Below are 17,870 nucleotides of genomic sequence, written 5' to 3'. Positions count from 1 at the left end.
AAACAGCCACACTGCTGCCAAAAAGCTCGCAACAGAAAACACTTCATCCATATGTGTTATTCTGTAGACTAAGATCAAGTTTTGCCTGTGACGTCTAATGGATCTTTTCACTTTAACATCTGTTGAATCTTGCCAAGCAAGATGCTCGATTCACAATGCTATGCCTCTATGCAACAACTAAGGATTCCCAAGTTAACTTGAGGTCATCTAGTACACTACTAAGTATAGCCAGTGACCATTACTGATTTTGATTGTCCTAAATGGTAACTAAAGTTGGTCCTGCCTGCAAGTCAAACTCAAATTGTATACCCACAAGTATTACATCTATCAGCATGTTCTAGTCTGCAAATATTAGAGATAGAACTGTTTTTCTTCCCGTCCTATGTTGAAGAATAAAGCCCCATCCATTCCTTTGTCAGCACTGAAATAGATATTGAAGAGAGGGTGTATGGAAAGGATGTAACCCTATGCAGCCCTATCTCAGTCCTGCAGCAGTACAAATGGAACGAGAAAGCTACTTGTTACCGTGGTGCTTGATCTTGGATGAGTCCCTTTTATACAGTTCATCTGAAAGAGACACGTTAGTGATAGATTCCTTACCTTAGAATATCCCCAGGCGTCAGACTGGATCCGGAATTTTTTTGCGTAGCAGTACCCTTGCGCGTCGGTAGGCGTCGTCTGCGGCTCCGTGTCCGTCGTCGGGGGCGCCGTGATGACGTCGTCGGAGTACTTAGACTCCGCGTGCTGACCTTCAGTTCTTCTTTTTGCAGCGCAGATCCGGAAAAAGTGGTACCTTAGTCACTTTTTGACTAAAACTTTTTTGATCTTTTTGATCGTCCTTTTCGAGTCTTCGACTCCAGACGGTGCCGGTAGGGATGCCCGGTTTTAAGCCCTGTGAGGATTGCGACAGGCTGATGTCGATCACAGACCCTCACCGTCGGTGTCTCCACTGGTCGACGACAAGACCTGTTCTGACTGCCGGGCCCTAACTTCGAAGGCTAGACGGGAGCGGTCCCGTAAGCGGCTCGAACTCCGGCAGCCGGCCCCGCGCCAAGAGAGGTCACGGTCCGGACGGAGGTCGAGGGACCGGTCGCGGGAGCGGAGCCATCATAGCTCCGAGAGTCGACATCACTCCTCAGGGTCGAAGTCGTCAGGTAAGCACAAGAAGTGGAAGAGACGTCATCGCTCTTCTGACTCCCCCCGACGCGGCCGGGGGTTCAGGTGGCACCGCCCACGCGGCTCCGTCGGAGTCGCAGGCGCCGCGTCCGGCTTCATACCCTCCGGTCCCGGGGCCTAACGTGGCGCCGGAGGAGATCGAGCGGTTCCTCATGGCCATGAGGTCCCTCCCTCCTCCGACGGGCTCCGCGGCGCCTACGGGCCCAGCAGTCCCGTCCGGGGGTCCTAGCGAGTCGGGGGCTTCGGTCCCGACGCCGTCGGGTGCTTCGGCTCCGCCGCCGGCGCCTTCGGGCCCGGCGCCGCAGGGCCCTGCTGGATCCGGTTCCGGATCCGGGTCGTCGCTGGTGGATTTAACGACCTCCCCGGCGCCGACCCCTCAGGTGTCACCACCGGCGCCGTTCTCGGGCGGCGCCGTCCCCGACGCCTCCCTCAATCCGGTTCCGGAGCGGCGCTTCAGACGCCGTTCGGAGAGTTTACTTTCCATGAACCGGCCCCATCCTTTGCTAACCCTGAGTACCAGGAGATGGGTGATGAGGAGGATTGGGAGGGGTCTGAGGACCCTCTGGCACGTGAATGCCAGTCTCAAGAGGACTGGGCAGGTGAACTTGGGGAGGCCAGTGGTATAGACACTTCGCCTGACGCTGGCTTTGTCTCGCCTCCTACCGTGGCTACGGAGGAGGGGGCAACCTATATTGTGGTGTTGATGAGGGCAGCCAAGGCCTTGGGCCTTGAGCTCCCCGTCGCGGCCGTGAGGACTAACCTCCTCACTGAGGTCCTAGAGCCGCAGTCATGCTCAGCCGAGCCTCTGCTGCCGTTTAACGAGGCCTTAACCGACCCAGGGCGACCCATGTTTCCTGTCCACCCACCCCACCCCCGAGCGCCTGGTCATCCAGGCCTCCAATTCCCAGACCGCATTCCCATCGGCTCCGCCGGACAGGGAATCCAAGAGGTACGAGCAGTACGGTAAAAAGATCTTCTCCTCCCTTAGTCTGGGACTGCGGTCTTCCAACACCGCATGCCTCTTGGGCCGCTACACCCACTCTCTGTGGGATATGGTTGCGGAAGTGCTGCCAGAGTGTCCGTTGGAGGTACGGGCCAAACTCGGCCAAGCCCTTGTGGAGGGCCGGGATGCAGCCAAATATTCTATCCGGTCTGGGCTGGATACCCCGACTCACTAGGTAGACCGATGGCAACGACGGTGGCGGTCAGACGCCACGCCTGGTTGAGGTCTTCCAACTTTTCGGCCGATGTCCAAAACACACTGATGGACATGCCATTTGATGGCCGTCGCCTTTTTGGCGACAAGGCAGACCATGCGCTTGAGCGCTTTAAGGACTCCAGGGCTACGGCCAAGTCCTTGGGCCTCTCGGCCCCGTGCCAGCAATCGGCTGCCTTTCACTCCTTTCGTGGCCACGGAAGGGGTCTACCCACACGTGCTGCCAGCCACGCTCCGCAGGGTGATACGCAACGTGGTGGCGGCCGTGGAAACCGCCGTGGCGGTGGTCGGGGTCAACGGCGAGGTCAGTCCACACCTTCCCCCGCAGCATCCGCCTCAAAACCCTCCTAGTCCGTGCTTTCAGGCCCATGTGACGCCAGTGGGGGGCAGGGTTCGCCATCACCTCCTCCACTGGCGCACTGTCACGTCGGACAGGTGGGTGCTGCAGATCGTCCGAAGGGGCTACTCCCTCCCCTTCGAGGCGACTCCTCCAGCCATGCCACCGCAGAACCACCGTGTATCGGGGCATCATTTGCGACTTCTGCAGGAGGAAGTTGCGGCCCTGTTGGCCAAGGGGGCCATCGAGCGCGTTCCTGGGCCAGAAGTAGGGTGTGGTTGCTACTCCCACTACTTTCTGGTACCCAAGAAGGGCAAAGGGGGCCTACGCCCTATCTTGGACCTAAGGAACGTCAACGGCTTCCTCCGGAAGGAGAAGTTCAAAATGCTGAAACTGGCTCAGGTCTTAGCTGCCCTGGACCCAGGTGACTGGATGGTAGCGTTGGACTTGCAGGACGCTTATTTCCACATCCCCGTCCTGCCGGCCCACCGGCGCTACCTGCGGTTCACGGTTGGCCACGAGCACTTTCAGTATACCGTGCTCCATTTCGGCCTTACCAGCGCCCCACGGGTGTTCACAAAGGTGATGGCGGTGGTCGCAGCTCATCTGCGCAGGTTAGGGGTTTCAGTCTTCCCCTACCTCGACGACTGGTTGTTGAAGGCGGGCTCGCCCCAGACAGTCGTCAGCCACCTCCAGACTACGGCAGATCTCCTGCACCAGCTGGGGTTTTCCATCAATGTGCCAAAGTCACACCTGTGCCCCTCTCAGAAGCTCCTTTTCATCGGAGCGGTTCTCGACTCGGCGCGTTTTCGGGTTTATCCACCCGAACAGCGGGTCCAGGATATTCAGGCTCTGATTCCCATCTTTAAGCCGCTATCCCGGGTCTCGGTCAGGTTGACGCTGCGGCTTCTGGGGCTGATGGCCTCCTGCATCCTACTGGTGCATCACGCCAGGTGGCGGATGCGGGCTCTGCAGTGGGACCTGAAGTTTCAGTGGGCCCAGCATCAGGGCAACCTGTCCGACCCCGTCCTGATCTCGGAGGGCACTGCGAGACAGCTGCAGTGGTGGCTCACGGACCGCGATTGGGTCAGTGGCAGATCCCTCTCCCTTCCCCAACCGGAGCACGTAGTTGTGACGGACGTGTCCCTCCAGGGCTGGGGAGGCCACATGGGAGAGGTGGAGTTCAGAGGCCTCTCATCTCCGGCGGAGGCCCGGCTCCACATCAACCTGTTGGAGCTATGGGCGATTCGTCTAGCACTGAAGGCATTCCTCCCCTCTGTCCGGGGGAGTGTAGTGCAGGTGTTCACGGACAACACCACCGCCATGTGGTACTGCAACAAACAGGGCGGGGTGGGGTCGTGGACCCTTTGCCAGGAGGCTCTGCACCTCTGGCAATGGCTGGAACGCCAGGGCGTGACCCTGCTGGCTCAACACCTGGCGGGTTCTCTGAACGCCAGGGCGGACGAGCTCAGCCGTCGGTGCATGATGGATCACGAATGGCGTCTGAACTCGGACGTGGCGCAAGGCCTCTTTCAGCAATGGGGAGAACCTTGGTTAGATCTATTCGCCACCGAAGAGAACGCGCAATGTCATCAGTTCTGCGCGTTGGAATTTCCAAGGCGGTACTCGCTCGGAGACGCTTTTCGTCGCGAGTGGAGTTGCGGTCTATTGTACGCCTTTCCGCCTATACCACTTCTGCCCAGAGTGCTGAAGAAGATCAAGAGCGACCGGGCCCAAGTCATCCTTGTGGCTCCGGACTGGGCACGAAGGTACTGGTATCCAGAGCTACTCAGTATGTCAGTCGATCCTCCGGTTTGTCTGCCTCTTCAGGAGGACCTTCTGTCGCAGCAGCAGGGGACGGTACTCCACCCAAACCTGTCCAGTCTCCACCTCCATGCTTGGAGATTGAGCAGAGACAGTTGAGGCCATTTGACTTGCCTCTTGAAGTCTGTAACGTCATTCTGGCAGCCAGGCGTTCCTCCACAAAGTCGGTATACGCCTGCAGGTGGAACAGATTTGTGGCATGGTGCACAGCAAAGGCTGTGGATCCTCTTGCTGCCCCTCTCTCTGAGGTTCTTCTCTTCCTTCTTTCTCTTGCCCAGCAGGGCTCTGCCCTGGGCACTATCAAGGGCTACCTTTCTGCCCTTTCTTGCCTTTCTGAGGCTGCCTCATCAACCTTCTTTGTTCAAGTCCCCCATTGTAAATAGATTTCTTAAGGGCATCACACACACGTTCGCTCCTGTTCCGTTTGTGATGCCTCAGTGGGACTTGAACCTTGTTCTTACTTTTCTGATGTGCGCTCCCTTTGAGCCACTTCACAACTGTCCTCTCCGCCTTCTTACTCTGAAGACTGCTTTCCTGGTTGCCATCACCTCTGCCAGGAGAGTGAGTGAGCTCCAGGCTCTTTCTTGTACTCCTCCTTTCCTCTCTGTCCATCCGGACAAGGTTGTGTTGCGTACTAAGCCATCTTTCCTGCCCAAGGTTGTCACAGCCTTCCACATCGGGCAGTCCATCACCTTGCCAACCTTCTTTCCGCCACCGCACCCCTCTAAAGAGGAAGAGCGGCTTCACCGTCTGGACCCAAAACGTGCGCTCTCATTCTACTTGGATCGTACACGCCAGTTCCGGGTGGATGACCAACTCTTTGTTGGTTACGTGGGCGGTAAGAAGGGGAAAGCGGTGCACAAGAGGACCACCTCCCGGTGGATCATCTTGTGTATCCAGGCATGTTACTCTTTGGCTAAGAAGGAGCCCCCTGTTGGATTTCGGGCTCATTCCACCCAAGCCACGGCGACTACAACTGCCTTGGGCCGGGGAGTGCCCTTACAAGACATCTGTCAGGCAGCTACGTGGGCCTCGCTGCACACGTTCGCAAGACACTACTGCCTGGACAGCCAAGTCCGGAGGGATGGCTTTTTGGCCGTTCTGTCCTCCAGGACTTTCTGGTGTGATTATTGGTTCGCCGACCCACCACCGGGGTTGGTATTGCTGGGGTATCTATTCTAAGGTAAGGAATCTATCACTAACGTGTCTCTTTCAGATGCACAAGTTACTACTTGTGTAACGATATATCTGTAAGAGACATTAGTTAGTGATCGATTCCTTACCGACTCACCCATCCTCCCCGTTCTGCGAACCGATATCTAGGGTTAGGGTTACCCCCTTTCAGGGCCCTAGTTTCAATGGCACCAGTGTTGGTTTTTAACATGGCTCAGGGCTTCTGGCATGGAAAAGCTGTGTCTAAGAACTGACGTCAGCACGCGGAGGCGGCGTCTAAGTACTCCGACGACGTCATCACGGCGCCGACGACGGACGCGGAGCCGCAGACAACGCCTACCGACGCGCAAGGGTACTGCTACGCAAAAAAATTCCGGATCCAGTCTGACGCCTGGGGATATTCTAAGGTAAGGAATCTATCACTAACTAATGTCTCTTACTGATATATCGTTACACAAGTAGTAACTTGTGCATCCATGCACTGGTAGCCCTACTCCATTTTCCACAAGTTATGTAGGTGCCTTGTACGGCATTCCATGAGTACAAGACATAACATGGAGGTCTATTTTGCCTGCTCAGTTTTCCACAGCTGTATGCCTTTGCTGAGAAATGGAGGCACCATGGAAATGACTGCTAATACCATCAGGTGGCCTGCTTTGATGGAAAATCTTTTCTCATTCAGAAGTTATACCTGACAAGCATTCAGTTCTTGTTGCTACAATTGCAGACCTTGAGCAACATGCTTATATGCTCAGTCTACCAGCCTAAATGCAAGCACAGAGTCCTAAACCAGTGATGAACATTTTATCACAACTAACACTGCTGGGAATTAGCAATATATCCACAGAAAACACTTCCCTCACTGAGCATCAAAGCACCTGTAACCAATACTTTTAGTTTTAACACTAACCGTACTACTACACATTTGCCTTTGGGCAGTATATATAAAGTCACCTGCTTGTTAGTATGCTTATTGTCAAACTGGCTCCTTTCAGACATCGAATCAGAACAGTCAGCCTTTAGGAGGGTGCCTTTTGCTTATACTCGATTAGGCAGTAGACCCACTCCTATAACTGCTTACCTCAGTGTCATGTTCACTGCTAGTTCTCTGCAATGAACCACTACTAACACGGTTGGACTTACACAGTATGCTCAGGTACACCTTGGAACCTCCACCGCGAACTACCAGCTTCAGACTGTAGGTTCATTAATAAATGTAATGTTTCGAAAGAGAACGTCTGTAACTCGCATGCACTGGTGTGCCCATTGCTAACATCATCAACATATAATTTATATCTACAGACAACACAGAACAAGAATCTCACAGCTTAAACCAGAAGAGTGCCCATTGTGAACAATGTTCACTTTTAATTGTTGGCTAACACTTGGCAAAAGTCAAGATACTGACTTTACACACTCAACAAAATCCCTAACACAGTTCTTACTGCAAAAACTTAATAGTATTCCCATTTCATACTGAACAGTATGCCCACTGCCGTCAATGAAACATGTGCCCACTACTAACATTAAACAAAATGTCAGCTGAGAACACCTAATGCTACATTCACTATTATCTTTCTACCATTTTCCCACTCATAACAATGCATATAATATAGTACTGCATCTCTGTTAGCTAAAGGCTTGCTACTAATACATCTGACATTGAACTGTAAACCACTACTAATCTATAAACTTACTAAAACTAGGAACCCTTCTGAAGTGTCTGCCACAGTACTATATATCTTCTGCATGAAACCATCAAGACAGCTTGAAAAGGGACATGTAAGACCATCATTAATTGTGCTAATCAAGAGAAAAAATAAAAGTGAAATGTGGTACGGTCTGAAAGAAGCAAGCCACCAGGTGGCAAAATAGAGTGAAAATACATTTGTGTAAAGGTTACAGATAAACTAAAAACAAAGTATTAATAACATGTAAGAGTTGTACATATATACAGTGTGTAAGAATAAAAAACAAGACGTTTCCAGCTCTGTGAAAGAAGTCTTGAAGATGGGAATCTGTAACTCCAAGTGAGGGTGACTAAGGAGTGTGAGTAAATTACTAAATGTAGAGAGGGTATTGTAAGGATGACTTTCTTTGTTTTATCCATGGAGTCTAACCGAGACAGCTGTGTCTGACTATTCGCTGAACCCCTTTCTGCCAGCCTCTTCAATATAGCTGAGCCTGGTGTTCTTAAGGGGGACGTACCAGATGCCCTTGCAATAAAGTGCAATAGTGGACACTGGGTGAACAAGATAGGACTTGCCTACTTATGGCTGTTCCCTATACAGCAGCAGGTTCAGGGCTACTTATGTGAAGTTAGTTAAGGGTGGCTCACTTAGGGGCTCATTAGGATGGCGGGTGGACCGGAGTCCTCCCGCCATCATTGCGGTGTTTGAGACCAGCTGCCAGTTGTGCGGCAGTCCCACCACACATATTACAATGCTCCCGCCAGTATGGCGGGTGCATCTTGAGCCTTTGACATTGCGGACGGTGCTGCTGGCTGCCGCACCATTCGCAATGTCAATATGGCATGCATTACATTTCCCTGCACTACGTGGCAGGCACCTCCGCCCTCTACCATCCTAATGAGCCCCTCAGTTTGGACTTTGGTACTGATGTAGGATTTGCCCTAATAAATGGTGATATTCTTTTTCAGTATGACTGGTACACCAAAGCCACATCCACAGTTGTGGACATTGTGCACCGACCAAAAGAAGGTGAGTGATTTGCTGTTTGAGACATCTTATTTTAGTTTAACAATTGCAAGCTAAATGATAAAGTAGTCCGTCTTGGATTGACTGAATATATCTGAGGGCATCAATCTTGCATATTTGGCATTTGTAAGCCCTGTTGTCATTAATTCTATTGTAATCATTCCAAATCAAAAAGTTACCAAAACATGACATTTGAAGCCACAAAAAGTTTTTGTTCCTAAGTGTTTGTTTCATAAAGACTGTGACATTCCTACAATAGCCAATATGTAAATGTACATTTGATTACCAGGTTCTAACTTGAAATGCTTCCAGTACAAAAATCTGTTGCGGGTCCTCATCTCATGCACTGTGACCCAAGCACATGCCACCTAATTGGATAGCTACATGGTAGCTCAAAAGATATATCACACAAAAAGGGGGGACCTAGGAGCTGATAAAGGTCCAGTGTCCATGCTCCTAATTCATACGTATATACCAATGAAAGGACACAGTTCCTAAAGTGGGGTGCAAAAAGTCACCCATACTTAAGGGTGCAAAAAAAGTCACCCATACATCTAGAAAAGCAATTATACAAAAAGAAGGAAAGAGAAATCTTAGGTAGGGGGTACCCACTGGTGAGGGGAAGGAAACCTTTGTCCTCTATTGCCCTCACACACCCCAAGGGGTGTCATGCTTCATCATCGGGCAATTGCTCCTCGTAGGGCCGGCGCTGCAATTCCCTACGGGCCCCCCGAAGGGACACTTTGTCGGAGATCTTTTATAGGACTGCCGGATGGTGCATGGGGGTGTGCGGGGAGTGGGTACAATGAGGGTAAGAAGGTAAAGAAAGTGCGTGCAAAAATGATACATAAGATAAAAAAGGGTCAACATGCAGCGACATTGTAACTGTTGTACCCTAGGCAGTCCGAAGACCGCAAAAATAAAGTAAAATATTGCCCCAAAGGCACACTATGCCCGGGTGACAAAAGGTCATAGGTCGACATGTTTCGCGCTTGTCTCGCCCATGTAGGGTCGTTTGCGCTTCTTTAGGACCAAAGTAATTCAAGTAAGTGAAGTGCACGTGAATAATGTCAGTAAATAAAATACCCTCTGTCTCAATCACGGTGGAACAGCAATCTGTTTACCCTCAATGTGGCAACGGCTGTATGGTGGATACCACTCGTGATTAATACCTAGAAAAGAAAAAACAAGATAAACCACAAAATTGGACACCAGTGCTACTTGATGCCACAAGATATGCCACAGCTATGTGCATATTGGTTAAGTAACAAGAAAATAAAGAATAACCAGGCACACGAGCCCTGCCCATCGTATTAATCAAGACCCCTCCTTTATTAGCGTTCTGCTCTATTGCTGACAGCCAAATGCTGCCTACTAAGATTCCTACCATGGTTCTTAGGCTGGTAACGCACAAGTTAAGTAATGCCCGGAATGTGCTTACCTAGCCCTGCTGAGACAGGTCATCAAGGTGCAAGCGTGATGTTAGCCCGCCGATGGCCGGGGGGTTAATACACGGGCTGCCACCGTCGCGTATCCCCCTTCATTGTGTGTGCCGGTAATTGAACTGCCGGAAAGAATCTAGGTAAAATAGAAGGGGACTGGGCGGCGTCCTTTTCCGGCTCCCGGTTCTCCGCTTGACTATCGGATATCTAAGATACAGCGCATGCGCTGCAGCAATGGTGAGGTGCGCATGTGCAGAAATGGGGAGAACTACTCCCCTTTCCATGCGCATTTAACTTTCCAAATAGCAAAGTGCTGTTTGTAATTATCTATAGCTATCTCCTCCACACCTCACCCTTCATATAAAATGTTAGTTAAAAAGGTCGTGATTATGCACTGCAATACTAGAGGGATGGAGCGGTCACGTGTGGGAAGTGCCAAATTTAAATACAAAGTACTCACATTCAGCACTAGTGAAATATGCATATGCAATTGTACGGAGTAGGGACTCCCTGTATCGATGTGACAGGTGCTCGTGTGCCTGGGAGAAAAGAAGGATTATAGAATAGTAAGGTCCCTCGGCTGAACAGCCGTACAACATATATCACACAAAAAGGGGGGACCTAGGAGCTGATAAAGGTCCAGTGTCCATGCTCCTAATTCATACGTATATACCAATGAAAGGACACAGTTCCTAAAGTGGGGTGCAAAAAGTCACCCATACTTAAGGGTGCAAAAAAAGTCACCCATACATCTAGAAAAGCAATTATACAAAAAGAAGGAAAGAGAAATCTTAGGTAGGGGGTACCCACTGGTGAGGGGAAGGAAACCTTTGTCCTCTATTGCCCTCACACACCCCAAGGGGTGTCATGCTTCATCATCGGGCAATTGCTCCTCGTAGGGCCGGCGCTGCAATTCCCTACGGGCCCCCCGAAGGGACACTTTGTCGGAGATCTTTTATAGGACTGCCGGATGGTGCATGGGGGTGTGCGGGGAGTGGGTACAATGAGGGTAAGAAGGTAAAGAAAGTGCGTGCAAAAATGATACATAAGATAAAAAAGGGTCAACATGCAGCGACATTGTAACTGTTGTACCCTAGGCAGTCCGAAGACCGCAAAAATAAAGTAAAATATTGCCCCAAAGGCACACTATGCCCGGGTGACAAAAGGTCATAGGTCGACATGTTTCGCGCTTGTCTCGCCCATGTAGGGTCGTTTGCGCTTCTTCAGGACCAAAGTAATTCAAGTAAGTGAAGTCCACGTGAATAATGTCAGTAAATAAAATACCCTCTGTCTCAATCACGGTGGAACAGCAATCTGTTTAACCTCAATGTGGCAACGGCTGTATGGTGGATACCACTCGTGATTAATACCTAGAAAAGAAAAAACAAGATAAACCACAAAATTGGACACCAGTGCTACTTGATGCCACAAGATATGCCACAGCTATGTGCATATTGGTTAAGTAACAAGAAAATAAAAGAATAACCAGGCACACGAGCCCTGCCCATCGTATTAATCAAGACCCCTCCTTTATTAGCGTTCTGCTCTATTGCTGACAGCCAAATGCTGCCTACTAAGATTCCTACCATGGTTCTTAGGCTGGTAACGCACAAGTTAAGTAATGCCCGGAATGTGCTTACCTAGCCCTGCTGAGACAGGTCATCAAGGTGCAAGCGTGATGTTAGCCCGCCGATGGCCGGGGGGTTAATACACGGGCTGCCACCGTCGCGTATCCCCCTTCATTGTGTGTGCCGGTAATTGAACTGCCGGAAAGAATCTAGGTAAAATAGAAGGGGACTGGGCGGCGTCCTTTTCCGGCTCCCGGTTCTCCGCTTGACTATCGGATATCTAAGATACAGCGCATGCGCTGCAGCAATGGTGAGGTGCGCATGTGCAGAAATGGGGAGAACTACTCCCCTTTCCATGCGCATTTAACTTTCCAAATAGCAAAGTGCTGGTTGTAATTATCTATAGCTATCTCCTCCACACCTCACAGCTCACAGCTCAAAAGATATAACACCAGTGCTTTGATATTGCATTCTTCAAACAAAGTGAGTGGGATGTGGTCTTGAGGTCAGGGGAGTAGCTAAGAACATAAAATACCCCCAACTAGAAGTCATAGTACACTAAATTACCAAATAAACGGAGCAATCCCAACCCTTCCTATCAAAAAGTGAGAATTATTCCTCAATGGAAAATGCGCAAAAATGCTGCAATGTGATTAGTTTTACAGTATGATTTTAAAGGAGTCTGGTCAAATGCAGGATTTACCCGTAGCTTTCTTCTTGCTTGCATCCGTGTTTTTATTTTGTCATTTTTAATCCACCTTTTTCCTTCCTTTTATTATTTTCTACTTTCTGTTCTGTTCATCCCTTCTTTCCTTTTGTCATCATTTTCTGTTCCATCTCTCATTCTTTCTATCTTCCCTCTTTATATTTCTATTTCATTTTCTTTCCTCCTTCCCATCTTCCCTTCCTTTCTTCTCATTTGTTCATTCTTTTTTATTGCTTCCTTTCTTATTCTCATCTTCTTGTCTTTCTCCCCTGCATTCGTCCCTCTTTTCTGTATTTACCATTTGTTAATTTTTCACTTCCCCAAAACTCACCATATCACTCCTGTCCTCAAATCTCTTCACTGGTTACCTATCCTGCAGAGATCCTTGTTCAAGCTAGGGTGCCTTGGCTTTCGGGCTGTTGACCGCTCTGCTCCGGCGTTTATCAACTCTCTGATCTCTACTCACACCCCTGTTCGTACCCTCCGATCATCTTCCTCTGCCCTCCTCACTGTTCCCCGTTTCCGTAAAACTCGCACTGGTGGAACTAGATTCTCTGTCCTTGCGCCCCGGTTTTGGAACTCCCTCCCTCTTTCTATGCGCTCTATCCCTATCTTCTCGCACTTCCGTAAAGCGCTAAAAACATTCCTGTTTGCCCAGGCCTACCCCTGCTAACTCCTCTGCCCTGTCTGTTCTGTTCACTAGAGCTCTCAGCGCCAGGAAGCTGTTTGGCCACCGTGCGCTCTATAAATACTTTCATTCATTCATTCATTCTTTCCCTTCTTTTCTTCCATCACCCTTCATTCTGTCTCTCGTATCTCCTTTCCAATATTTTATTCTATTTTCCTGCTCTCCTAATTTCTTTCCCTCCCTGCATTTTTCTTTAGTATTTGTTCCTTCCATCTTCTCTTCCTGCTCCCCTTTTTTCTTCCTTCGTTCTTCCCTCTTTTCTTTTTGTTACTTTCTATCTCTTTCCTTATTTACATCACTCCCTGGGATCTCGTAGGAACCCTCTCTATAACTCATGAAACTTGTCTAGCTGGTCATTTAAGCGTTAGATCACTCTTGACTATTCATATTGCTTAAAATGTGCAACTTAGAGGTTGTCGCTATGATCATGAAGTAACACTGCCTGACCAGTCAACTGCCCCCAGCGACTTGTTCATAACTAACCCCGGGCGAACTACTACGCTACGCTTGCGTAGTTTGCGAAGTTTGCGCTACTTCGCACTACGCAAATTGCACATAGCACAGTACAAACCAGCATAGCTTACTGGTCATTTTTTGCTTGCTCACGGTCCTCAACGTCAAGTTGGCGACCAAGAGTGAGCAAAATGACATCCCGGTGAGACTTTTTTCTCGTTCGCGATCAGCAACATCAAGTTGGCGATCGCGAGCTTGGAAAATAAGCCGCCCGGCGAGATTCTCAACGCGGGGAGGTCAGGTTTCTCATTGCTCGCGACCGCTCGCGATGAGAAACTACCAGTCCGCGGCAGAAAACGACTGCTTGCACTCTGCAAGATGCAGTTTGCACTGATTGCACAGTGCGGACAAGCATCCGGCACCATGACACCCATTGGGAAAGTGAGAAAGATTGCCCCTAGGTCTTTGAATGTTTCAAACTGCAGGCCTGGAGGGACATAGATTGAGACAAACGTCGCTGTCTTCCCTTGCCACTGGCGCGATACCCCTGCATATCTACCCGTTTATGTGGCCCACAGAGTGAAAGGGAACAAATTCTTAATCAGTATACCTATCCCCCGCGACCCCAAGGTGAATCCCGCATGCGCCACCAGTTTATACCCCCCCTCCCTGTGCAGGGCCATGCATTTGTTTCCTATCAAATGGGTTTCTTGTAAAAGGATCACGTCCGGTGCAGGCCTCCTAATTAACTGGTTGACCATCCCCTGCTTTAGTTTGTCCCCTAGCCCATTGACATTCCAGCTAATCACTTTGATCCCCGATCTGCATCGATCACCCAACATAGAGCTTGCGTCGGAGACGTGGTAGCCCTGCCCTGCTCTCTGTTGATGTCGATAAAAATTGAAACAATAAACAATGAAAATTCCAACATTGAAAAAAACAAATCGGCCCCACCCCACCCCACCTCCCCCCTCCCTGCACCCCTGCTCCTGGCTTACGCTCATCCACAACTAGCAGAGTGCCTGTCGCTCTGCACACACCCACTACTAAATAACTAAAGGCAGTAAATGGGAAAGAAGCCAGCCATCTCCCCCCCCCCCCCTCAAGCCCAGGGATTGTCTCAAACACTTTGTCCTTTTCAGCGTCTGTTTCTCCGTGTAGAATACAATTCAGCCTCGGGTGGAGCCTGATTCCTTAGCGCTGCGACCACACCCCTGTACCTGACCATGTTGTTCAGTCTGTGAGTAGAAATGACGGCCCTCAGTCTTGTTCCTGCGTTGTTGGATCTCCATCTCCATTCTTTGCTCCAGTGCCACCAAAAGGACCAAATTTAGGGCCGTATTTCTGCGGGGCATAAAGCCCGACTGATCAGGGTGAATCAAGCCATTAACCACTTTCACCAATCTGTTTGACAAAATCTTGGCCAAAATCTTCGGCTCAGCATTAAGTAGGGAGATGGGCCTGTATGACGCACAATTAGTTTGGACCTTACCCTCTTTGTGAATGACCACCACTGATGCCACCCTTTGGTCCCTAGACAAGATCCCCTTGTCACATGAACCAATGTACATGTTTTTCAAGTAGGGTGCTAGTTTATTCGGCTTGAGTTTGTAGAGTTCAATAGGGAGCCCGTTTCGGCCATGCGCCTTCCCGGAGTTAAGGGACCGAATAGCTTGCGCAATCTCGTCAGAGGTCAGGGCACTGTCCATAAAGTCCCGATCGTCCGAGGAGAGACACGGGAGCTGAATATCCCATAGCAACAGATGGGAGTCATCCTCTGTTCGAGTAGAGACAGCAGTATAAACTGTCTGAAAATGGGCCGCAATCCTGTCAACAATATCCTGTGGGTCTGTAAGCAAAGTTCCCTCTTCCGTGAGGAGTTCAGTTTCAAGGCGGCTGGCCCAGTCCCTTTTGTCTAACCACGCGATGAGTTTCCCGGCCTTATCACCCAGGTCGTAAAGCCTGCCCTGTTGTTCCCTGCCTAGAGCCTTGGCCCTATCAGTTGCCAGTGATTTATAGTCGTGCTGTTTAAGATTCAGGAGATGTAATGTGGCCTGCGTCACTCCCAGCTCCAATTCTTTTTCTAGCAAACCAATCTGTCTCTAGATCTACTAACTCCCTGTTCCTTTCTTTCTTCGAGCCCGCTATAAGTGAGAGGGCCTGACCCCTAATAACCGTTTTACAGGCTTCCCAAAGGGACACTCGAGAGGATACCGCAAGAAAACCTGCAGGAGCTCCAAACATCTGAGAACAACTTTCTAAGGAAACTTACAGGCACCCCACAGAGCAGCCCGCTTTTGCCTCTGAGATACGAACTTGGCAGGAGAGAAATCTCGGAAATGGGTAAACTACGACCGATCTTATATTGGCGTAGGCTTTGGACTACACCTGAGCTCTCCCACTACGCGGATGGGTTTGTTGATGTCATTAAAGCGGATCGTTTTAACAAAATTAGATGGTTTAAATCACTAAAATTAGCATTATGTGAACTAGGACTGAAGGAACTATGGTCTGATCCAGCTGGGTCATCATTCCCCTCTAAGTCAATCCTAAAAAATATATTTTGGGAACGGGTTGCAAATAAGAGTTTGCTCAGTATTAACAACGGGTCCATGACTACCACCTTTCTCTAGGTTAAACTGTTCCCTATATATGAAATGTATTGGGATTACATATCGAAACCCATGGATAGGAAACTGTTTTTTCAACTAAGGGCTGGCTCTCTCCCTCTCCGCAATTTAACATCTAAGTGGAGAGAAGGAGGACCAGCTACTTGCCCAGTTTGTGGGGAAGGAAATGAAACCCTTGGTCATTTTTTGTTTTCTTGCCATGTATATTCCGCTCCAAGGCGAGTTTGGTTGGCACCTATGTGTAGGAACTTGGGTACTAAAAGTAGTATGGTAGCTTTGCGTATTGTTAGATCTACTTCTTTGACCTGGATTATAATTGCGACTGCAAAGTACCTGGGGTGGGCGTGGGTTATTAGGCAGAGATTGCTAGTAGGGTAACTACTCTCTGCCTAGTTGATCAGAGACTGCTAGATTATCTATTCTCTGTATTGGCTCACTTTATGTGTCATTTCGGATTGTAATTGTATTGATTTTTAGCATTGATATTGTATCTGTTTTTAACCTGATTCTTAACAGTAATGAACTTTACACCTGTGATTATGCAAATTCTGCTGAATTATAATTGTTTTTTACTGTGATATGTGCTTATGTTAAATATGACCTCTGTAATTTAATTGTTTTTTATTATGTGTTTGTATGTCTGCTTTTATGAGTAACACTCGAATAAAGCACTTTGAAATTGAAATTGGATACCGATCCCTCATTAAAGAGGAAATAGTCATCTAACGCCTTAATGAGGTCCTTGCGAATTTTGGGATTGCGCAAGTGCCAAGGATTAATGGGGGCCACTTTGCCGGCCGTGTCTTGAGTAATAGTCATGTGGACCCACGGTGGAGAGTGATCCGAAATGCCCCTAGCCAGGTGTGTAACCTCAGTCATGTAAGCTGCTTGAGAAGCAGGGACCAAACAGTAGTCAAGTCTGGAAAGGCTATTGTGTGCCCCCGAGTGGAATGTGTATTGCTGTTGCTTGGGGTGAAGTAGTCTCCAACTATCGATCAGTCCCAATACCTCCATAAAGTCCGGCAACCACCGCCTAGCTCCCCCCATATCACGCGGAGGATGTCTGTCAAGAGCTCCAGAGATGACTGCATTAAAGTCGCCCCCCAATAGCAGGAGCCCCCCGTTATTTTCCAATCTTGATAGCGCATATAGTGCAGGCCCCATTTGTAGTGCAGAATGTACTTTACAGGTTTTGCCTTTGCTGCCTCTTTTGAGTACTACTCAAAGATTTAAATTTCCTGTAATGCTCCATATGTTTTAAACAGCCACTTGTACTTGTTACATTGCCTCTGAGCTTAATTTACCAACTCAAAATATTAGGCTGTTTTGTTAACCCCCGAGCAGTATTTGCTAGCTTTAAATTGTAGTAAGCTGTGTTTTTTCTTTTCCTGATTTGCTTTGCATCTCAGGCACTTTTACAGGCATTTATTCAGTTATGCTTCCGAGGCTTTGCTGGTCTGCTGACAGTCAGAGGGTCCTTCTTGATTCTCCACAGCGCAGTCGTCAGGTAAGGGGACCAAAATTAGGCTGCTCAGGCAGCATCTTTAATTTTTAGAGAGGCACTCTAAAAGTGTGTTTTCCATGTCATTTGTTCTTTATTTATTCATACCAATTGTGAGTAAAAAAAATAATTTGAAAAAAGTTATTAAACTTGTCCTTTAACCAGTCGGTTAAAAACATTCTGCCAATTTTCCAGTAATTATATTGTTACTGAATTAGGAAACAAAGGCTGCTGTCTGGACCCTTTGTGAACCTGCCAAGACTAGACTATGGCAGTGCTATGTTCTGTGGCCTCCCCAAATATACCTTGGAGAAAGAACATGTCAACGAGCGTTTTCTGGCTCTGCATCTGGAACTCTCTGCCGCCGGAAATGCACAGAATTTCCTCCAAGGTTGCCTTCAAATTGGAAGTAAAAAGATTCCTTATGAGGGTCTCGGAT

At 48.9% G+C, this 17,870-nt stretch overlaps 1 protein-coding gene across 3 annotated transcripts in view; it reads left to right on the top strand.

The window, feature by feature from the left end:
- The window catches only part of LOC144782069 (acylamino-acid-releasing enzyme-like), a 500,573-nt gene that overhangs the window by 204,146 nt on the left and 278,557 nt on the right, over positions 1-17,870 (top strand). For all 3 annotated transcript variants that reach the window (XM_078661213.1, XM_078661214.1, XM_078661215.1), the window contains 2 exons: positions 8,386-8,446; positions 17,340-17,437. In XM_078661213.1, coding sequence (XP_078517339.1) covers positions 8,386-8,446; positions 17,340-17,437 — 159 coding nt within the window. The remainder of the gene's footprint in view (positions 1-8,385; positions 8,447-17,339; positions 17,438-17,870) is intronic.

Source organism: Lissotriton helveticus, chromosome 9 (assembly GCF_964261635.1).
Source record: "Lissotriton helveticus chromosome 9, aLisHel1.1, whole genome shotgun sequence".
NCBI classification, from domain to species: Eukaryota; Metazoa; Chordata; class Amphibia; order Caudata; family Salamandridae; genus Lissotriton; species Lissotriton helveticus.
The sequence above is the reverse complement of the archived record's forward strand: the minus strand, read 5'-3'. Positions and strand labels throughout refer to the sequence as shown.